Source organism: Pocillopora verrucosa, chromosome 4 (assembly GCF_036669915.1).
Source record: "Pocillopora verrucosa isolate sample1 chromosome 4, ASM3666991v2, whole genome shotgun sequence".
NCBI lineage: Eukaryota > Metazoa > Cnidaria > Anthozoa > Scleractinia > Pocilloporidae > Pocillopora > Pocillopora verrucosa.
The window spans coordinates 25,992,094-26,016,660 of NC_089315.1; the positions used below are offsets into that span (position 1 = coordinate 25,992,094).

Consider the following 24,567-nt stretch of genomic DNA (forward strand, 5'->3'; position numbering starts at 1 on the left):
TCCTTTTTGGTCATGGATGTTTCCTATATGTGAAACAATCCTTGGAGTTTATCGAAAATTGGAGGTAGTAGTTAGAGAAATGTAGATTGTGCAAATTAACGAGGAAGCTCATGAATTATTGAAAGACCAACAAAGGACCAAATGTAAATGCATTTTGATTGCATTCTTATGAATGATCAGGTATTTCCACTGCTGCACTGTCCGATCAATATCAAAACTCTTCGCAAGAAAAGAATTCTTTCCATAAAAGGCAACTGTTTTCACTCAAAAACTTGCTTCAAAGTTGCTATTCCGACCACGCCCAACCAAGTTGACCGGTGACATCGGGGAGCGGCAGTGTAATCTATTTCGTAGTGGTCAAGGGAAAAGGGACAAACTGGTGCTGATACAAGTTATCAGTTCTTGTAAATACTTAACTCACTATTTTTTTATTCTTTTCAAGTCCATTTACATGGTAAGCATGCGCCACCCCTTCCGAACAAGTATTTTAGAGCGACAAGATATTTTTAACAACTCAATTACTAAAAAAATTATAGCACAAAAAATACACCGAATTATGTGGGATTGTGATCATTTTCAAAAGATTAAAAATTTTTTATATGGTTTACAGGTTTAATGGTCAGTTTGAACTGACCAGTAGTTTTTTTGGCGTAGCTACATATCCTTTGTAAAGGAACCGCGAATAATTTCTATGCATTTCGCACGTATAGAGCAATTTTCAGTTGTGAGTCAAAAGTAATCAGCGAGAGTGCATTGGTTTTGGTTTACTCAGCCCTGTTGTTGGTCCAGAAAATGAACGCCACCTACCAAGTAGAAACAAAACTAAAACCAAGCGCGACTTGGTCACTCGCCTTTTCCCGCGCTTCAGGCAGTTTCCTTGTTTTCAAGTTTAGTTCTTATTGGTTCCTTATCCTTATGATTTTTTCCCAAATTCTGATCGGTTGTTGAGACTGTTTCCGCTGGGATTCAAGGAAACTCAACCGAAAATTGCTCTTATGTGTTCAATATGCTATCTACAACCTTCTACAACGTATTTTTCTGTTTCGCAAGCATTAAAAAGTCTCTGATAAACATTTTTTAAATGCTATTCTCTAATTATGACCTTGGCACCAACTTGGAAAGTGTTACAAATTATTAGTTACTATATACTATACTAAGCCTTTCAACATTAAGCGCTCAATTACAATGTACCTCATCTACATTGTCCTACTAGTTGTAAATTTGAAGGTTTAGCCTAAGTCGTGTTTATGAGGCTGCACATGGCTTCTAAAGATGCTATTCAATTATTAACTCTTCCTCGTTTTATCAAGGGAGCGAAATCACATTTTGTGTTTCGCCTAAATTTTTCAATTTTGTTCTGAGCAATCTGTTTTAATCTTTGCCATTCATGTGCCCCGTTGGAACTTTATTTCTTCGATTTTTGTTATACCTTTCTGTAATTACCTTGAAAAAAAAAAGCAGTTTTGCACAACGCCACGAAATAGGTCAAAATAAAGCAACATTGCTCCTTTAAAGACTTTCACCGCCAGGAGTGACCAGAGAGGACTTTCTATTTGAAATATCACAGCATTTTCAGGTGGAAAGGTGATAACGGTTTCAACGCCAAAAGCTTTCAGCGCCAACTTCTTAGAGTGAAAAAGTCATGGCACATGGTACTGAGAGGTGATATTTAGATCCTGTACGAGGAAAAGTGTACAGACTTTCCCACGCTGCCAATAGTGCCCTTTCTTTGAGGCTATAGGCTATTCACGTTCTAACTGATATCAGTGCCTATTCTTGAAGATCAATCCACCACTCTGACTTATTCAAATCAACTGAACCCTACGAAGCTCGCAATCATCAATGGATCCGTTTACAACCATTTACTGTGGTTTGCTAACTACGTTCAATTACCAGCATCGAAGCACTAGAATCATGGAATTGAGAAGTAAAACAAAGTTGTCGATATTACAAATGCTATTAATAAGAGCCAAAAGAAGAAAGTGTCCAGCACTCTTGCTGCGAAATGCCAGTCATTCTTGTTAAACTCGTTGGCCTTAATGTCTTTTAAGTGATCGATGATGGCGTGCAAACCAAATGTTATGTCTTCTAGTTTATCTAACGAAGGACATTTCATTGGGTCTGACTGCCTCGAAGTCCCCGAGCTTACGTCAGTGATGTCGTCCCCATGCTTATCTAACTCCAATCGACAGCTGGTCTCTTTGGGGTAGTTGCCGAACAGTTTGCTGATGTATGCGCGAGGTTTGCGGTGACGAAAGTGGCTGTGCTTCGTCCTCTCGAGATGCTCCTTGCAGTGTCGTCTATCATGATGCCCTGCCGGAACAGGCTGCATTCTGAGGACTGGTGCTAGCAACTTGTACGTGATATAACGATAGAATGCCGGCATAGGTTTGCCAGGATCTTTGTGGTAAATCCTAACGATGAAACACGTGATTAACAGGGCAAATGAAACCTCGCACATGACTGTGAATGCGTACTTCACAATCAGCGGAATCACCTCTGAAGTGCGGGGAACGTTCTCTGTGAACACCAACATGAACACTGTTAGACCCAGTAGAATAGTTATGACAAGAGAAATCCTCTCGCCTGATTCGGGTGGCAGGCTAAACGAAAACACTGTTAGCACTGCAAGTACAACACAAGGTAAGATCAGATTAGTCAGGTAGAAGAGCACCTTGCGGCGAACGTGAACCTTGTACGTAACGTCAATATAGGGGTCTGGGCAGCAACTGTACTTAACAACGTTGCGTTTTGATGGCATGGCGACTAATTCCCATTCGCCGCTGATCGTGTACTTGCTCAGATCTGCTGTTGGCGCTTTATTCGTCAGATTCAAATGAACTCCTGTGTAGGTCCAGGAACCAAAGGTGAGTGGACATATTTGCTCGTCAAATGGAAAGTAGGTGATGTCGATTTTACAGATGCTTTTGATCTCAGTTGGGGCATACCAAAAGTGAGTTCCGTCGCTGTATATGACCACTTTTGTGTCAAAGTTGTATATCGCTCCCGTCTGGCCAATACCAATGCTGTGAAAAACAAGATCGCAAACTTTTTTCTAAAGCAATGTATAAGCTCTATGGAATAGTGCCCAGTCCCTGTGAAAACTCTGATCTTTCGATAGATTTGCACTGAGATAAAATGGAAATGGAAATGGGAACCAGAATATGAGAATTTTCTGATTTGGAAGTTCTCTTCCTGTAAATGAACGTTGGTTAATTGCGATCTTTAAGCTACAAAGGAGTGATAATTGTCAGAAAGGTAGATTGGCGTAGATTTCTTGATCAACGTGGATTATGTTCCCTGAGTTTAAGGAATGTACCAACCTGGTCATTTAATCTCTGTCGAAAAGAGTAAAATGACGAAGCATACTGGCCATTAAGTTGGCATTAGGCTGCGTACTCACTTGTTGTATAAGACGAGATCTGGCTTCCAAACCAACTTTGGATCTACGTTGATAACACTAATGTTATTGTATTTGTCTGGCTTCCATGCAAGGAAAGGATTATTCCATTTCTAACAAAATCAAGTAAAAAAACATCGGGAATTACCTATCAGTCAAGCAATTGATGGCAGAAGGACTAAGGTCCAACTCCCAATTTCTATGGCTATGTTGTCATTTCATAATTGGGCATCACAATCATCTACATACGAACTCATAAAATGAAGTCAACTCATTCGCATGGGATCCTAGGAAATACAATATTTAACGAGATATTTCAAGAAGTGGATGAAGCTAACCTGGCGAATCCATATCTTGCTTGATAATATTTGATCCTTGCCGTCCTTGTATGAAATAAATACAGAAAAATATCATTCCTAAGTTATTTTGGCCGCACTTGTGATTGTCTCATCGACCTTACTTTTTTAGCTTAGGGTAGAATATTTTACATCCAGTTTCTTTACTTTGATTTCCAGATATTTCAATGAGAGAAAGTTCAGAGAAACATTTTGTACTTCAGATTTTTGATTGGGAACAAGTGATTCACAACGATCTTAGGCGTTACGCAATCTTTGCTTCTGGTGCATTTATATATGACCTGTGTGCGTGAAACTGCAGAGGGTATGTTGGTAATTTTTGGTGTTCTGATTTATTGAGCCTCATAGAAAATTTTTTTTCAACTTTGGGGAAACTTGTACTCGGCATTCTTTCTTAAAGAAAATTTAGGACTCATTACTTAAGTAATGAAATTCCTTTTCCACATGGGACGATTTAATTGTTTGCTCTCTATCATTCTTCAAGAGATGGATGTTTGAGATATGGAATTCATGAAGCTTTTGAAATCGTTGTGTTATAGCTTGCAAGGGATTTAATAACAAATGCGATGGTAGGTATATAAACATTAACAATCATTTGTCAATTGCGGATCACTCCTGTAAATTACCACAAATAGAACGCTTCATCACCCGAAACAAAACTTAATATAAATCACCTAATTGGTAAGCTACCGAGGGGTTAGTTGCAACACGGTAGCGGAGAGTTCCAGGAGCCATTCGTGTATCTATAATCTCCTCAACTTTCACTGAAATTTCTAAAAGTGATCTTTGTGCCATTTAGCAACAGGTGCATCTTGTTTTGCAATCTTTTCTGCTTTCTTAGTAATGAGTGACTTGTGATACGTCTATAGTGCACTCATGTACAACTGCTACAATACAATCGTTATCCTTGGTATTTTGATTAAAGTTGACAACATAATGGACATTGTTTCTTCAAAGAATTCCATCGTTTTCATTGTTGTATAAATTTGTTTAACATGATTGTGTAAGGCTCACTTTGCAAATATCTATTGACAATCTGCCGGTTCACTTTTCAAAGATAGCAGCTGGGGGTAAAGTATTTGTCGTCGCCAATTTCTAGGTCAGTCTCTGCTAATTATGATTAAATAATTTCGGCTTTACAATGTAAGTGCTTGTCCATCTGGCAAAAGAGCCTATTTAGCTAATGAGGTATTTTTTATAAGAGATTCAAATCCAAAGTGTTTGTACGTTCTTACCAACTCGACAAGCTGGCTAAAAGCCACGTCTAACTCCACATTCACTGCTGTGCTTTTGTTGAATACAGGGCGGGAGTCCATGTTGTAGTCTCTGAAAAGGTCTCGCATCAACATGTGTTCGTAATCCTTTTCGTGGTTTCCTAGAGATATTTAAAAAGTAAGACTTAGACAATATAGTTAGAGCTAGTAGTTATAAATCTGTGATCCTAAAGTATTTTAGTAAACATGTTTTCACTGCTTGTGAGAGAGCAATTTCTTTGAACATTGCTGATAACCAATTCTTGCTCTCTCGTGCGTGTAAGAGTGATGAGTGTTAGTTATAAGGTTTTCTGCACCCTCTCGACAATGATATAAAGGCTCGGTTGTTTGCTGACATATAAAATGTGTCAACTTACATTATTGTTGATACATTCAAAGCTTAAACAACTATTATGAGAACAAGTTGGGCCAGTAGATGAAACAAGTGTCAGTAAGCGTGTGTACATAAACATTGACATTTATAACTTGTCATTAACGGGTTACACTCATCCAGTTACAATTACGATGTCAAAGTTAGGTGATATTTGGTTACTCAGTGGGATTGTCTCGAGTCTCACTCCAACAATTCGCATCAAGTGATTTTTTCAAGTTTCCAGCTTATCACGCGAAAGTCACTGTGAATAAGTTTAGTGATATAATGATAACAACAGCTACAAATGTTGATGATCTATGACTAATTATGATTGAAGGTAGAACATGTTAGAATTGACATAAAGGAGAAACTGAAGCATAGAGGAGATTAGTGTTAAGGTAGCAGTGACAAAGAGTATACATTGTTTTCTTCTTGGGTTCAAATTGGTTTTCACTCACTCACTCATGCTGATGTGAAACGGAAGGTTTGAAATAAAAAGCAAGAAAGTATTGCTGAAAACCCGGAGACAACGAGAACGAGACAATGCGGCTTTAAAGTAAAGGATCTCGAAAAGCGTAGCAGATGGTTCCCAGTTTGAATGCTTGAATGGCTCAATCATCTTGGTGTGGATATTGTTTTGTTGCAACAAATGTGGCCAATTAAACAGTCTTGAAATATCCTAGAATTTTTAAGTAATGAATTTCATTCAGTCGAAAAAAATGCTTTAAGAAAGTGACTTTAATAGTAAGTACAGCTTAATGGCTATTCCATCCCTCGCAAACGTGTCATTACGCTTCGTCTGGTCATTCCGGCTTTTCCCTTTGACTTTTGGCACACTCCAACAGTTATTGTTTCAAGTTCAAAGAAACTGGTTGAAAGAAACCGGAACAAATAGTGATAACATCAAGTGTTGAACAACATTTCAGTCAAAAGTGATAACTTAAGTTGCAGTAACTTGTACCATGCAGCACCGAATGCCACAAACTGAAATTAGTTCCCTGGGTTTCCAAAAGTTCACGTCTCAGTCATGGGGGAGGAGCGTAGATGATTTTAGAACGGTTGTAGCGTTGTACTGTAGTGTTAACTTATTCAAGAGTCCCTTCCCGCTTATTAGTACTGTCAGCTAATATACACTTTGTTCTTATTAGCTAGCTGTAGACGGAGCTGGTTTGTATAATTTTCTTTCTATATTTTCAGTTTCCTCTCCGGAGTTGCTGGCTATCACTGAAATCGCTGAAATGACGAGTTAAAATAACGACAGTTTAATGATCAATGTTAATTTTATATCATGGCTGTGAAGTTGCCGTTTATAACGGATTAAGGCATGCAAAATAAACGTAAGCACGCGGAGTGCATAGAAAGAAGGACAATTAAACGCAGTGTCCATTCTCTGTGGTTTAGAGAAAGAAATGATATAACAAACAACTTTGTTTACCTTGAGCAAAACCACTGTTAATGGCTTCTAAGATCAATAACAGTCCCAAATAGAGCTTTCTTAAGGTGACGTCCATCCTTTGGCAATGGTCAGGGGTGCTTCAGCGCTGTCTGCAAAACATCGAGCACACAAGACCTTAAACTCGATGGTACGATATTTGCGGTGTCATGCGTGGCTACTCAAATACTTTAGGCGATGTGGTAATTGCTCGAATATCACTGGAATCTCTTAAAGACAGCCGCTACAAACAAATGTCATCAGTCTCATCTAAGATTGATAGGATCCTTTGAATATTACGTCAAAAATTGGGCGGTAATTAAAATGAAATGAGCAGAGTTTGCGACGGTTCGCTTAATACTAATTAGTAATGGTACGTAAGGGAGGCGTGAACAGTAGTTAAATCACCGTTATTATCGCTTTTAAATGATGGGTTGCCGTAAAGGTGTAACTGAAGGCTTTAAGAGGTCAAAATATTGCAGTAAACTTGTGTACAATTTGGCCTTACCACAAGTTAATGAAATAACACCAACAGACTGTGAATCCTTTGCATGTCCAAGTGTACAAAAATGTGTGTACAGAACGAAGTTTCTCTTTTTTAAACAACGTGATAGTTTAACATATACTAGTTAATTCACTGCGCGTTGTTTATGGAGATTAAGTTTGAATTTGAACCGTTTACAGTATACTTCATACTCTCAGCCTAAATGTTGGAATCTAACTTATAATAAAACACTGAAAAAGAAAAGATTCAGTAGGTCGAAGTGAATTTCGACGCTTACTTCGTGGTAAATAATTATTTGTTCGGAGTCGAGCTCAACCGTAATGAAATGACCCTTTTGTCAATCGCAAAGCCGTTGCCAATGGCTTTTGTTTCCATAATCTATTTTCAATGGATCATGGTTTGTGCTCCTTGTAAATGAAAATGCATTTGCTTTTTACCGGCGTAGCCTAAAGACCTCCTCGAATATCCCTTTCAAGTCTTGCCTTTATCATGTGAAGGTCTAACAATCCTTGTTGGATCCAGGTTCGCTTCTAGATTTCCTAGGCACGATTACGTAACGTCTCCGCATCTCTTTGAGGCTTTTTCATTGTTATCAAGACTAAAGAAGGGATTTCCACATTCGGTGGGAGCCGTGGATCCCATTGAATTTTCACATTTTTGTTTACTGTACATCAACTGCTACCATTGTTTTCAAAGGAGCTTCTAGTTACTAGGCTTTTATGCGTTTCACAAATTACTTGGATTTTGTAAGGATTGCATTGTAACTTCTATGAAATGTCAATAAAGCATTCAAGTAAATTTACAAGGCTGATTTTATTTGGTGACCTTAATTAAATGCACAGAGGCCGGAAAAAAACTTTGCACCTTACATTTGTTCTAGGTGAATTAGTTACAAATGTACAAAATCCTATTGAAGGGTTCTTTAACATAGACAGATAAAGTAAATTCAGTAGGTAGACATGGTATTTGGTTCAATCTTGTGAATTTGACTCTCGAACGCGTATCGTGCTTGGGTTACCCCTTCACATCGACGCAAAAAAAAATTAACCGTAAATTGGTTATCCCAAGAATACATGGACATCTTTTGAGTTAGTAGCAAAGAGAAAATTGAAGCTTGGCTAAAAGACCTTACGATAGCCTACATCATGCCATCAGTTGTTGAAACTAATCCTTGTGCAGTTTCTCAATTTCCTTGTATTTTTTGGTAACATTGAATGCTTTTGAAAATTGTTAAATCGCTGGACGTCCACCAAAAATGATTTTGTAGACCACAACGTAAACTGACTTACGACGTAATCTCTGCAAATGAAATGTTACTTTCTAATTGACTTTTTTTTGACACGCCTGTGTTTTTTTTTAATTGTAGAGCAGTTCTACTGTTTTCAAAGTTCGAAACAGGGGAATGATGTTACTTGGTTAGCCGTAAAATCGAAACATGCTTTCATTCCTGCAACATACACTTAGGGATTGAATTGAATTTTCGGGCGAAATGGGTCAAGAGTTATGAATTGTGTTGAGTATTAGAAAAGAAATAGCTTTTAAAATTGAACAATAGGCGTAATCTAGCTACATTTTCAGTGAAAATCCTCTGGGTTTTAGCTTGAGGCAACGCAAGCATTGCCTTTTAAAGGGCGCCATGAACAGTCTGCGGTCTATGTTACAGCCCGTGTTTGATGGCTTCAGTCAAACAGAAAAGGCCCGAGTCGGGTGAACTTGCTCACAAATCCGAGAGAGAAATGTAGCATATCTGTATTCTGCTTAAAATGTAGTCGGCAGACGAACAGAATAAGCTGAGGAACATCTTATTACTCAATGGATGTCTGCGTGGTTTTTTAACGCTTCCGGAAATGATTGAAAAACTAAATTGATTTATTCTCGATTAGGTCTCTGCCAAAATTCAAAGAAATTTGAAAATCCCTCTTCTTTTAAATGACGACGATTCACTGATTCTTGGGCGTCAAATTTCTAGATTTCTGAATGCTCCTTGTCAAATGCTTATTTTTTCTCAAAAAAGTTATGGCAGAAATATTTATTCATTAGCCTCCAACTCGACCATCAATTACCGCCATACTTTTTGGCTAGCTTGTCAGATTTGATTTGAAAGAACTTTGCATCCATATTATAATATCCTCTGTTGTAATTAAATAATGTTTGCTTCGAAAAAATTTACCTTTATTGGATTAGCTCAGTGAATTTCTATTTTCTACAATTAAAATACGTATGCTTACTTTTCAGTGCTGTAATTTACAAATTTTGTCCAGTTTCTGATGACAACAATATCAACATGAATTATGCTGAAAACTAAAAGAGTTAAAAAAATTTCTTGAAACTAGCGTGTTCACCCAGTTGGCGTTTTTCGTTTCGATAGACAACACAGCACTCTGGGCTTTTTCGCACAGACTCCCATGTTCACTGCTATATTAGAGCTCAGCTAGCATTCCAAACTGATTAGAAGAGAGCGGTTGCTATTTTTTTTGCTAAAAAAAAGGGTCTGCTCAGGATCCTCGACCAGAATAAATTTAATAGGATTAGCTGTTAAACAAACGTAGAACATATTTTGTCACAGGTGAGCTTGAATTGCTTGCTTTTCTACCAACCTGCTAACCTTGTTGATATTCGCCTCTGACTTGAATACCAACCCTTCCTGTGATAATGAATCACCGCGTTGCATTCATTTGATTCAACTAAATGGAAGATGCGAGAAGTGAATTGTACAATTCTAGCCATCCTTTAACAAGGTGAACAGTTTTCGAGTGACTAGAGAGTAAAACATGACCGAGTGAAGCCCTATTTTACAGAATCAAATGATACGTGGTTAAGCAGTTCCTTACGAGCTGCAAATGCTCGTCTGTTTGTTTGGCCAATAAACACCAAATGAAACTTGAGAAAATGCTAATTACCAAGTTGCCAAGGGCTATTTTTTACATTTGGTAAAAATCACTTGTGTAATAAAAACAATTTCAGATGAGACATATCTTAAAATTGAATGTTTTTCCCAAAAGGCGGATCTGAAACGTCAAGGTTTAGATGGGCAAAAACATACTTTGAATGAGACCAAATCAGTCAAAATGATACAATTTTGAATTCTTGTTCTCCATATCATACTATAAAAAGAAATGTACTGCTTAAGTATTTTGGGCACTTTGAAAGTAAATATCGAAAATATGAAGATATTTATTTAAACACAAGTTTTCATATCCTTATGGATATATATATATCTATATATATTTGCATATTTAAGTGCACGAATTATTCAGTTGAAAGAGGAACACAAAATCGGAGCAGAAGTCATCGAATATTTTTCCGGTATATCATAACAATGACGTTACAAGGAAATTGTATAAGTTTTCATTGATTGAGGTTGTGCCTACTATTTCTTAAGATATCTTAATCTCTTGTTTACAATGATTTATTTAACAAAACACTCCGTACGTGAACCTTATGCAAATTTCAGTGACTTTGAAATAAATTTGGTTTATGTTCTCCAGATTTCCAGAGCAGATCCGCATTTTAAAGAAATCAGACATTCACGAAAATCACCCGTGAATAATCTGTGATGGGATTTAAGTTACTTTGGATTACTTGTGGAAAAAGAACAAAACCGCGTTATCTTTGGAAAATGACAAGGATCAGAAAAATTGAAAAATGAAAAATCTAATTGCTCAATAATAGCTGTCTCCCAGGAATTCTGTCACTTTCTTTAGAAACCTTGTTTGAAATATATATGACTAGTTTTTTCAATGAAGAATTCATAGTTTTCACGTTGACTTTTCTCACGACATGGTTAGTGCGGTATGGCGGCAAATATGCGCAAACAGGAGTTAATTCCTTTGCGTTGATTATTCGTTCCAAAAACTCAACATTCACAATGTACAGACTCATGATGAATCTTAGCGATGTCAGATTAAGAATATACAACTCGAACAGTGGCGAAATTTTGCTGGACAGCTTCGAAGGCGAATATTGTTTGTCGTTGAAAAATCAAAAAATCCAATTAACACCGTATCAGTTTTAGAACAGTCAAACAATAAACTGCACAAGTAGCATGGACGACAACATGCCGGCCTTTTTTTCTCTGCTTTCTTAATTGTTACTGTTTCTGTTCAATGATCTTCTGGCTGCTACAACAGACCAACCCTTGGTTGATAGCACCATCAAAAGCCACCAATGAGTGCTTCAATAATATCTTCAACCAGCCAATTATTCAATTGCATATCTGCAATGTTTACATAAGGTAGCCTAAATTGTAAACAGAATGATTTGATAAATAAGGGTCTCTTAATATTACTAAATTTATCTATTCTCGTTTTATTTCTGCATGTAGTAATACGACATGAGAGTCAAAATGATAATTTGAACGGAAGGAATATTGGAAAACATGATACATCAGAACTGTCGTCTTAGCTAAACGTTTCACTTCCCAAGATAGCATACACTGCTATGCGAAGACGGACTTAAAATCTTAATTTTGAGAGTGTGGTTTGAAACGAAACAGTTTTCCCTTGTGTATAACTTTCTCAATTTTTTCGCCTACTCACCAGGCCATAATTTGATAATCCAAGATGTAATTGCTTTTTGGTCACTTGTGGGAGTCAGTGTTAATATTTTAAAGCAGGTAGTTTTCTGAAATGATCATCGTGGTGTTTTTTTTTTTCCATGCATTTTCAGAGGTCTCGAACTGATTATATCAGCCGTTTTCTTTGCTGCTGCTAATTTTGTTTTCTTGGTTCCTGTTTGTAATTCAGTTGTCATGGGAAATGTTTTATGAAAAGACATCAAGGTGAAGTTCATGCTTTGTCTGAATGAAATGGAAAAAGGATTCGATGACGTTGGTTCTATAAAATCCTTCTTAAACCCTTTCTAAAATCCTTAAAACCACGTTTTAACAAAAATTAAACAAAGTAGTAGGAGTGCTTTTAGTAAGATCAAACAAGTTATTCGTCTTTGTTGTCCAATAAATATTTAAATTTAGCGTGGTGGGAGAATAAAATTTGTTCATGCTACGAGATCATTTTCCTTACCGCAGGTGTGTACGCATGAACTTTACTCCTCTGGCGAATTTGACATCAAGTTAGCAAGGATTCGTCATCGTCATTTGTCTAGAAAACTTGAAATTACATCTTCTGCCGAAACCATGAAACAGTGAAAGTTTCAGCCCACTCATTTATTAATATTTTTTGGCAAAGGAAATGAGTCGTGTGACGCAAATTATTTCGCAATTATTTGGTATTCCGACGCAACAGAACCAAAAATGAACTCATTCGTGGGAAGAAGTTCCGGTGTGTACAATTATTTGAAGCGGATTGTGAAAGTGGCACACTCTCAATTACGGGCAGGCCCGCCAGTACACGTAAGGTGACCCACTGTTTCTTACCTTAGTTCAGTGCTGCAAGCTCGTTTTTCTACAACTGTCAGGTTGAAGATATACTAGATATGCTTTTTGGAACTATCTTTTTCACTTCTTTTGTCAACAAATTAATTTCTAGTTTTTAGTTTATTTTCTTTCTTCTTTTTTTTCTATTTTTTTTTCAACCAACTAGTTGACTTATTCTCCCACTTAAACGACTAATGAATGATATAAATGGTTTGATTGGTTAATTCATAATCAGAGACATGTTGCTTCATATTTATGTACTTCTGAGTCAATTTTCTCCTCAGTCTAGTTTGATGTTAGTGACAACGAATTTGAAACAAGTAAATAAACAAGAAAGAAAATTTGAAGGGGATAAGTTTAAGATTTAAGAGTAACCTTGTTACCCAGCTGAGAGACGAATAATGCTCTACGACTCAAATTATTGACTATGAGGGATTTTTAAAGTGTTTTGAATTAGTATCAATTATTTGTTTCCACCATCATCTCAGCAGATTCAATAATTTATGCAAAAACACGTTGTACAGGTGTCAGTTTTAAACGAATATTATTAGTGTACATCAGTGAGCGCCCTATGCACGCAGCGAAGAATTTGGTCTATGTTCACAGCTTGTGTTGAACAAATATATTTTGCCAGCGGCTCTCCTCAAAATTAATACCCCAGTAAGATTACCTGATTGATACCAGATATGTGTCAACTTTTAGGTAGCCATCGCGACAAAGATGATTCCATGAAGAATGCTTTAAAATATAGAATTACTATTTTTTTTCTTTGCAAATTTGTTATTTTAAAAGTTTTGGTCTGCTATACTGATCACATTGCAGTTTTTAAGGGGTTGCATGGTAACAAGACCAAAAATAACCTGTCATTCTCTAGATGGCTATTGGTTCAATTCATAAAGCGCATCAAAATTAAATAAAATTCGATCAAACCATGAACCATCGTTGAATTTATACTTTGTGCCCCATCCTGTGTATAATAACTAGTGTCTGTCGGTCCTGTTTAAAACGCTTATCAACGAGTAACTGTTTTAAACACTAAAAAATATCTTTTCATTTCCGAAATCACTTGACTTCAAACTATTCTATGAATCCGTGATAACACAACGAAACACTATGGCTCGCTTCGTATTTAATTCTAACAATTATATCCGATCAAAGTTTAATTACGATCTATTGCAATTTTATAGCTATTTTGTCATTGCACCGCCTTAAAAGTCAAGGCTTTTGGTAAACAAATGTGTAAAATATAAGACATAACAAACTTCATCCACGAACGCCGATTCTAGTTTACAGAAAATGTGACCGCGAAATAACTGTAGGACGACAGATTAGTTAGCTCTAAAATCAGTTTGGAAAAGTGCAAAAGATGATCTCACTTCAATTTTACGAAACTTGTCGATTGCAGCTGCAATTGATGGGTGGAATACAGAACTTCGATGGAAAACAAAACGCAACTTACAATGGCAAGCTGTCAAAAGCAATTACATGGATGAGAAATTTTCCCTCCAGAATAGAAAACACATACCTTCTCTCGACTTTTCACAATAATTGTAATAGAAATTCACCAAGTCTTAGAGAAGAAACAATAAGCAAAGATGTGAAATTAAAACTTCGCCATTGGTGTTAATTTGAAATGAAGTAATGCATAACGCAAATTATCTCTTATTGTGTTTCACCTGATTGGCTGGTGCTGAAACGCTTTCATGACAACAGCCGAAAGCACTTCACAGTCAGTGGAAACCCTCAAGCGATTAAAACCTTGGCAGTCATAACAGTGTCTAAATGTTTGTGTTAGTATTCACTCACAGATTGGGAATTTCTCATCCTCAACGGTATTTAGAAATACACCATTGTGACAACATATTTTAGTTTATGTAAGAATAGCAGAGAAAGACTTCAATAAAATAAATATGTTGGATTTGTTTTCACTTCATTTACCACAAAAAGGACGCAAGTTTCAGTTGTTTCAGGACGTCATCTTGTCGCAGGATTGAATTTATGGCTTCCTCCGGCTTAAAGTCGCTGAATTAGTTTGGCATATTCATATTTTCCAATTACTTGATATAGAGCAGGTGTAAATTCAGTGCCACAGACCGTCCTGGCCCCATTATGCTGTTTGGTTCGGAAGATATAAAACCGTTTCATAATTTCTTATTGCTGCAAGACTGCAATTACGGCGAATTTGCGTGGTTTGGAAACAATTCAATAGGGATGAATAGAAAGGAAGCTCCCAGAGTGTTATTATTAGTTTTTTCCCTCAAAGTAAATTTGCAAGCGAACGGAAAAAGGTATCCACTAACCTTACTCCAGGGCTTTTACATTTTTTCCAGCACTCAAGGTTTTAGAAAATGGACGGAATGGCGGAAATACTTAGAGAATGTTTTGATGAAGCCAATTAACTAAGCCAATGACGTTTAAAATCAGGTTCTAAAATGGTACTTTGCAAAGAAACGCGCACCTTTTGGACACTGTCAGACCTTGAAACTAAACCCAGCTATTTTCTGCAATGTCGACTTGACTTAGATTGAAAAATTTTACTCCTAGTTACCCAAGGACTTCTCCTGCCGTTAAGACTGAATACTCTTCCCGAAAAGGTCGTGTTTAAAATACTGTGGCCAGCAGTATGATCTTTTTTTGATGAATCTTAACGATTATATCCATGTCAATGTACTTCCTCGATGGGAAAGGTGAACTATTTCCATATTATGATAAACTGAATCTTACACATTTTGATTGGTTTTTACGCATGGTTCATTGGAGGACAGACGCGCAGATGAGATTACCATTAACAACATTTTGCTGTTTTAACACATATGAAGTAATAGTTTCCATGTTGCCGTGGATCTGTCAGAAATAGATCACCAAAAGGTAAGAAAATCAGTGACACACTCGGCTGCGTCTTCCGCATCACTTTTTGTTCTTACGACATTTTGACGTCATCTGTAATCGATTTCTGAACAAGGGATCCTCGGTAACATAGGATCTATTTGTTGATTCGTACTTGATGCATTAAAATTGGATCAAAAGAGGTTTAAGGATGTATGAAATAATATTAATAGACAACGCCCGAATTAAGTGTTATGAAACACGACTGTTGAGTTATTTATGAGCACTGGCTTATGCCTCCTTACATGTTGCCAAAAGAGCGACTTGTCCAGAGGGATGAAAGTTAAATCTCTGTCACACGAAATTTAGGAAAAGTTTCGTTATGTTGTAGTGAAAACATTTACATACAAGTGGTCAATTTAAAGTGATATACATCGAGATATTGAGCCTGACGCTACCTTGGTTACCACTTGAACCGATCTAGCTGGTGCTAAGAGTGACTTAACGGATCTTTGGACGTTTTCGATGATTCATTCAGAATCTTTGAACCTTTTTGAAAATTCATCCTAGTCTATTTTTTTTTATGTTTGAATTTTTCTTACCTCTTGGGTGTTTATCCTCTTTCAAAGAATATGATTTAACAGTTTCACTCCGGTGTAAGACATTTTTCGCAGACGTGACACAGCTCCGTGAAAGAATTCGTGCAACAACCTCTTTTTGTCCCATTGTGGTTTTGTCATACATACCACTGATCTACATCGTCTGACAAGACGTCAAATGACTGCTACTTATCATTGGGAATTAGACAATTCACCTCATGGTAACTGAGCAGAGTGAAAGACAGCATGTGTACAGTATGATACTTAATCATAACAGGCTAACAGAAAACGATTTTCTATGGTTTTAAGCGATATATCTGTAAGCAGTTGGTGATGGTGGTTTTTAAGCGATATATCTGTAAGCAGTTGGTGATGGTGGGTGAGTGTTAGGTTTCCTGCATTTGCATGAGAAAGAACATGGTGTAGGAGGCCACTTCACTATTTGCGGAAGACCTCAAATCATCGAGGAACTTGCAAGACAAAGAGGTACACACTACAGATATCAGATTCCGGATGTCGGCATGCTGGTGATGTTGATAGGCGGGGAAAGAACTTAACACAGATTGATTAATTTTTGAAATGAGGTTATTAAATTTCCATACATGACATACAGGACGTGACATTGTCTGTTTTTGGAAACGTCTTCTGTTCATGAAACTCGTGGGTGCCATAAACACGGGAATAACTTTCTTTGGTACTCAACAAAACCAGTTGTCTTCCCGTTTTAGTGGTCGCTAATTTGTCGCTAAATCCTGTTACTTTCCGTTCTCTCATAGCTTCATTGAGGTCACCGTAAATTTTTTCAGGTCATATGTATTAATTTGTTTCTTGGATTTTTTTTTTGGCATTACTTACAATACAGAGTAAGAAACTTCTCCTTTGCACGGATGATCACTTTTCAGATTCAGAGCTTAGCGGTTTCGTAATTTACGTGAGCGCAGCATACGCATGAGAAGAGGTTTATTTACTGCGGATGAAGAGGCCGGTGAAAGAGGAGGTTTTGTAAACCAATATTTCGACAGTGAATTCACAGTCGGAGTTAAGGGAGACGAGCTTTTTAACAAACAAAAAAAATATTTTAAGCGGATGTGGGATGTTATTAGACTTGGTGATTTAGTCATAATCACGTTATCGAAATTGGTTAATTGGACTCTGGCCCTTTCACAAAGGGACTTTATTTTTACTGTGGCACTCTTCTTACCGCACAAAACGGTGCAGGCCAAAGGAAAGTTAATTGGAAAGGTATTTCCCCTTTAGAAGCAGATAAAAGTACAATCTTCCACCCAACGATTGATTACTAACTCTTTAAAAGCGATTGGTAATGAAACACGAGTATTAATCTGCAGTAAGACAGTTGTCTACATTCAAGTCTGATAACTGATAGCGCGAGAAAATTGTTGTCGTTAATGAGAACGTTATCTCTGTTTGCACTCAACAGTTTATTTTACGTTTCCATCGGCAAGGAGACAGATTTTTTGATACAATTTGACTCTAACATGTGCGCATAAGGTGTTTCAACCATTCCTCTTTGACAAGGCCTATTTGTGAGCACTAGAGTTTTTCACTGCTCTTGTGTTTGCGAAATCACCGCGAAACAGAAGCTTAGACGGTATTTAAGTCACTGCTGACCTGGCTCTTACATTAATTAAACTCGGCAAAGTGAAGAGGCGAAAATGATGCGACAATGTCGAGGAGCCTTTTAAAATTTTACTTACGATAATGTGACCGTTTATCTTTAAAAGTTAAAATCCCGTTCGCTCGTGTCACCAAGGGCAGATTATGAATTTTCGGATCTCCTTGTCGTCTCCTATCCAAAAACTGAGAAATAATGGTCGAATTAGGGAAGATGTTATTATGAGATATCAGTGCATTTTTTGAGATTTATTGCTTGCACTAGCATTTGTTCAAGCAATTATCCGATTAACTCTGATAGCGGTACAACGTCTGAAATGTATATCCCGGGGGGTCTCCACCACAGAAAGCAAGGGGTGATCTTCGTAGATTCTCTAGTTTGTTATTGCGGGTAGTAATTTGTATTTCTCTCTTTATATTAACAAAATACAGGAGAATTATTTTACTTGTTCAAACCTACATCTTCTATCTTCTACACCTTTTACATTGGTTAGTGCCACACCCATATTGATATCTTTTAGAATTTCTTTCAAAACTGTCGACATTCATCTCTCTTCTTACCCCCCCCCCCCCCCTCCTGGATAAAAGCTGCTTTAAACTTTCCAGATTTGTGCCCAAGGAGATTCTCTCTCTGTCGACTTATAAGCAGAAGTGGTATTTCCGGCGAAGATGATTGCATGTTCCAACTCTGTAGTTATGTTGATCACGCAAACGGACCAAACAGACACTTACGTCAAGTCATCTTTGCGCAAAAGCGTTTTTTGTTCACTTTCGTAAAAATCCTATGTTTGATTTTTGTCTGAAACTGAGGTGAAACATACGCGCCCAAAAATCAAATATTTATTCAAGTCTGCTTATTAATACAAACCACACACGCCGAAGACGAAGATTAGTGACAAAGAGTAAGGCTGATCATTTTTTTTTCTTGTTAGCTACGACCCTTTTCTTTATGTATATTCACGTTGTGGAGAGGCCGAGACTAAATTTGCGCGCGGACTCGATACAATTTCTTAATACTAATCAAAGGTTGCTTATTCACACACGACCAATCAGCGTCAAAAACAAGGAACATATTTGCCACTTAAACGGCATTGCTCTGTCCTTCTAAACGTACTATAAATGACGAACAGGGAAAATAAATCAAAAGATGTGTGTTTCTCTCCAAGCTAGCTTTTCAAAACGGGCGTTAATTTTGCTGTCGAAGTCTAAACCTCGGTACACCATTTCATGAGCTTTGTTTTAGTCTAATACGCACTTACTTCACCTCTAAATGGCCAAAGCAAACTCCTTCTCGTAGTATCCTTTATCCGTGAGTATTTCCAAGCGTTCCTATATCGTTGGCTCTGTACTTTCCTGCCTGCGTGTACACGTCTGCGTAATCTGCGTCAACTATTGTCGCTTTTCTTTTAACTACTCAATGGACGCCAGCTATCGATGATGTAATCACAACGGTCAGACGTTATCAGTTCGCGGTTCGCGGCACGGATGACATTTTTCATATTATGGAGAAAATCTTCTTCATATTCTTCAGCTTCATTTTCTGGCGTAATGTAATGAAAGGCGACAATATAACGGAAAAAATCGCATGTGCCTCTCCTTTTTTCCCCTGTGGGTCAAGCAGGAAGGAACAGAAATGGCATGCGCTTCTCCCATGCACGTGTTTTATTCGCTCTTTGTAAATCCTGCCTTATTGTATTGTTGTAACGTGCAAAGCCTTACGGTATAGTCCAGTAGATAAACAACTTTGAACTTTGTCTTTATAATTATTATGGATGAATGTCGCGGCCCACGCTCATGTTGTGATAACTGCTGTGTTCTATCTTTGGAAACTTGTTGTTGTTTCTATTATTTTTTTCTATTTACTTTTTTTTTTATACTTTTTTGTATTCTTTTTCGTTTTTCTCTTGAGGAATTAAACATTTCACTTAGATTATACATAGAATTATACTCTGGAATTCGTAAATGTTTAGGAAAATTACTCCAAGACGCTAACCACAACGGAAATTACTTAAAATTGGCAAAGAAGCGGTGGACGCGTATGTATAGAAATCGGAAGGAAAAACGAAAAATTTGTGAATAACAGGAAAGCTTGCAAAGCCTTATTTACTAGTGGAATATACCCGCCGATATACTGATACAGCCAAAATGCGTTTATTTGGCAAATTGTAGACCAGATAATGAAAATTCCATAGGAGACCTTTAAGAAGGATTAGGGCAGGGCCATGTCGAAGTCCTTGCATAATTAAAGTGTTCCTGTTTAGATAACCTTAAGTCTTTCTACCCTATCGTGGTACGTGGAAGATGGCGCCCTTCCTGTTGGATTTTAATCTAATCACAGAATACAGATTAAGACTCAACTAGCATAGGTGTTAACTTCAGGAGGCATATTTTGGCCCAGTAGCATCAAGCTGCGATGATTTTATCCTTCCCAATCAAAAAAGGTTCTCGAATTGCGTGGAATTCTTGAATTTTATCTTTGCTTGGTCATCATAAGTTTGGTGGGCTACACTGTTTTGACCTCATTTTTCCTATGTGATAATCTCTCGTAAGTGGAACAGGTTCTTATGTGCAGACCACCAGGAACGGATTCTTAAAGTACTATGAAAAAAGATGATTTTCCGTCCACTCACAGACGACGCATTCTGTTCAAAACACATCCTCGAGCCTCAATTAATTAACGTGTACCCGTTTAACCTTTTCCTATGAGATGCCAATCTAATTTAGTAAGAAATTTTTTAGAGAGTAATAGTTACATAAAACATCACTCATTTAATAACTTGAAGACAAAGAAACTTTCAACCCAAACTTCATTTAATTAGCCACACCAGTTATGAGAAGTTCTATTGCCAAGGCTCTGTTGCGTCAGAGTCGGAAATGAAAAAAGAAAAAAAAGAGAGAAAATACGTATTGATTGGTTGGACATTCTCCCTCGTGAACAAATTGGTTATTGGTATGAGAGTCTTCAAATGTCGCTCAATCGACAAATGCTAAACAAATGTTCAAAATATGTACTGGCTATCGAGGGTCACAGTCGAGTTTGTAGAGGGAGATGAAATTAATTCGATGTGGAAGATAAATCCAATTTCTTTTATTGTTCTTGTTGTGATAGGCGACTAAAAATGCAAGCCGAGAATCTAAGTTCTAGATAAAATGTCTTTAACCTCTTGTTATCATGGTGTTAAATCGCAGCTTTTGAATTTAAAATACGTCTCTGCAGCTAAACCAAGATTAAGCCAATTCTTTTAATTGCTGGTGATGTAGATGTGTAATAAGTATCTCAGCGATATGATTTGTTCTGTATCCTAACTAGGTAATTAGAATTACCGTGCCTGTACTGAGGCATTGTGAGAAAAGGGAACCAATTAATAGAAATGGTTCGGAAGCCGGTTAAAATACACAGATTCAGTTCAATAAGTATCCACTTCCTCTCATGTGTTATGACATGTTAAAGGCGAAAATAGTGATTGTTGTGAGTTATAAATACTTTTCGATAATGCTAGGAGATTTGCCATGTGTAGCGTAATGTGGTGTCACCTCCCTCGTGCAGAAAGTGGTGCAAATTCCTTGTCACATCTGGGACTTTTGTGATCGTGAGATCATATAAACTTACTTAATATGAGGTTGTCATGCGTGGAAGTCTAACTTTATTTGCGCTTTATATTTCTTTATCGACTTTTTGCAATTATGATTAGAAAATGAACAGAAAGACTTTGATTAGATTGTATTCAACAAATTGTACCTATGTGACAATGTAATTTTAATTGAAAAAGGGCACACGAGCACATTACAAAGAGTCTCGCCGTAAGAGCTGTTTTGAAACGAGTAAGCCACGATTTATCAAATACCTTGACTAAGTTCTCTAATCTAAGTTTTCTTGTTTTACAAGATAATACTTTCATAATCTACCTTTCAAGGATTTTTCTTTCTACATTACATGAAAACTTCACTTGTCCACCTTGATGAGATGAAATCACTCGAAAACGATTGAACCTGACCCTTCAGATACCAAAACAAATGCCACTTAAGACACCGACTGCGCTGGAAAGCTGCCGCATATGAAAGCTATCTCAGAGACAATTTTACAATATGTATTGGAGTTTTCATTTGGTGTGACAGCAAGAGAATGTGATCTGATTCTCTTGGCGATAATCATGATGAACATAAGTATCGTATAGATTTAGTCGTATGTGGATCTTTCATTGTACGGATTTTGGTACTACCTGAGGAACTTACGGAAAACATTTGGTTACCTCATGGTAACTTATGGATAATTGCAACTAAAAGGTTATCGTAGATGTGCTTTATTTCGCTTTTGTTCATTTTATGAGCCACAGGGGCATAACAGAGAAGAAATGAGATATTAGTTTGTTTAACTCAATGCCATATGTTTAAATTGCCAAAATATTACTGGAAGTAAATGAATTTCCAAATGGTGCCAACATATTGTACATCATTTCAGTTTGTGGTTCTTCGAACTTACTAAGAACAAAGTTACACTTTAAAGTTTAACAAAGGCTGCGATACAGTTCGGTCTCTGCCTGCATAAATCCATAAATCTCTCGAAAACGTATCGTTGCATTTAATATACTGGCGCAAATACTTTCATAAGATGTATAAAACACGTCTCGATTTGTAAACCTTGGAAAATTCACCGGAAATTTTGGAATTATATTATTTTTAATCTCTGTCAATCATTCCCATCTTGAGACGCTCTTGTTTCCCTTCTTGTTTATTCGTACCTCTAAGGTGTTCTTTACCTTGGCAAACTACCATGGAAGTTATCTTTTCAGCCAACGATAATTTTTAATTACACAAAAAAATAACTCGAAATAAGGTGCACCAATTCCTCTAAGACTCTTCGATTTGTTTAGATCCAAATAAAAACGTGAAGATAAGGTGGTCTTTTCAAGAGGCGGAAATATTTCATCTTAACTGACTTGGAACGAAGGTCAAAGAGGTTTTGCTGCAGCACCTTTTCCTTTTGAACACCAGGAAAACTCATTTAGGGAAGGCATTTATAGGAATTTTTATGGGAGAAAGAATTCGCATTGAATGATAAACAATTTTAAGTAATTATACTTGTTGTCTAAATTCATCGTATAACATTTCTTAACCTTCGTCGTTTCTTAATCCTTAGAACAAAGACACAGATGTTACGACTCAGATTAAATTCAAACTGGGCGCGACAGGTAGTCTAATAAGAGGATAAGGGAACAATTTTGACTTGAGAAGTGATGAATGCAATGCAATAGTCGTTATATTTATTCGGTCGTGGACTATTTAACTTGAAGTTTACCTTCGCCTGAATTGATACAGAAGCTTTTTTTTAAAGGAACCCAAATTAGGCTGATTCACGCACCGCCTCAACTTATAGCGCTGTTTGTGGCATTTGGATGCAGATAAATGATAAATGTTGGATGCAGCTGATACAAGTTAGATTGGGAATGTTGACTTAACCTTTACAAAGTGAAAGTGTGGTAGCCTCACTGAAAACTTTTGTCAAGCGGACCCCGCGATAAAGCGCGATATGACAGCTTAGCCTGTTACTTAAGCACTCACTCAAAAGAAGTGAAATTCGTGTTTCTGATTTTGGTATCGGCACAACTTCATCATGAGAATGTGAAGACTTGTTTCAGGATAGAAATGGGTCATCTTTAAGTTCAATGGATTTTCCCCCTCATCTAAGCTTCACATCGAAGCCAAAAAAATACAATTTAGCGAGTAATAATGAAATCGACTACGTGGAAAAACTTGATTAAAGGTCAAATGTTCCTGAATTCTTCAACCTTCAAGTTAAATCTGTCGGTTATTTGAAGAGAAATTATATGTAGGACGAAAAGACACTTCTGTTTACAAAGCGAAGAAAATCAAATGCAACAGGAAATAGTAAAACTGTACAATACGTTTTGAATGGAAAATGTATTCTTTCCTAAGTTAGTTCTATAAAGAAGTGCAAATACGTTTTGGACGTTTTCTTATCAAGCGATGATTTATCGTCACCGAGAGGGGATGGATAGAGAAATAGCTACTGTCGCTTTCAATAATTACATTTTTCCGTCATGATTGTTTGATTGAAAATGTCGGCGTCTTTCGCGCCTGAATGATACGAAGTTGTTGGAAGATGGTCTAGTTTTCAAGTTTTGGGTCTGACAAGGAGGACTGTCAAAAAAGGAACGAGAAGGGAAGAATCCTTTCCTTGACGTAATTTTTGGAGTACACAACACGAGATTTTTTCTCATCGGTCCAATTAATCCACTCCTTTTACGTTGAATCTTTGCATTTACGGAGACTCGGATCGAATGTCCACATTGAATAAGAAGAGTTGTATTGTGTTGTATCAAAGGAAACTTTTAAGCGCCGTTGTTAAAAAGTAAAGCTGCAAAGACACTACTTCAGTTTTGTTTGTGGAGAATCAAACTGCTTACCTGCCCAACGGAGCCTTTTCGGGGATGTTTTGAAATCAGGTGGTCCCAGGTGTCGTTTCGTCGACTAGTTGTCAGTTATATATTTATAGAAGAGCCTTTGAAATAGATTCTAGACCTCCTACCAGAACTCCCCTTGTGGCTCTCAATATTCTTGTCACGCCTCTTCAAAGAATTGGTTTTTATACCGGATCAGTTTGTGTCCCTCACGCAGTCGGAGCCCCTTCCATGATCCACCTATTGCATGATTTGCAAGAAGTATGTCAGTCTCTAAACTATGTCAAACATAATGAAAAACATGTTATCGGGTGGTGTCACCCTGCTGTCGGCAGTTTTAGATTACGGTGCTGAGTGTACAGCTTCAGCACTACCCTAAGGACATTTGCAATTAGAAA

The 24,567-nt window shown here is 37.2% G+C and overlaps 1 protein-coding gene across 12 annotated transcripts; it reads right to left on the reverse strand.

The window, feature by feature from the left end:
* Positions 1-398: 398 nt before the first annotated feature.
* On the reverse strand, positions 399-24,303 carry LOC131779305 (neuronal acetylcholine receptor subunit alpha-10). Of its 12 annotated transcripts, none has more exons than XM_059095846.2 (7): positions 19,015-19,348; positions 17,834-17,936; positions 6,818-6,927; positions 4,992-5,131; positions 3,739-3,783; positions 3,404-3,513; positions 400-3,026 (listed from the first exon to the last, which is right to left on the reverse strand). In XM_059095846.2, exons 3-7 carry the CDS (start codon positions 6,891-6,893, stop codon positions 1,913-1,915), a joined length of 1,485 nt encoding a protein of 494 aa, XP_058951829.2. In that variant the 5' UTR covers positions 6,894-6,927; positions 17,834-17,936; positions 19,015-19,348; the 3' UTR covers positions 400-1,912. The 12 variants fall into 12 exon arrangements, with proteins under 12 accessions (XP_066021669.1, XP_058951829.2, XP_058951828.2 ...); XM_059095845.2 differs by having other exon boundaries at positions 19,010-19,348; XM_066165569.1 differs by lacking the exons at positions 17,834-17,936; positions 19,015-19,348 and adding an exon at positions 24,176-24,303.
* Positions 24,304-24,567: the final 264 nt, after the last annotated feature.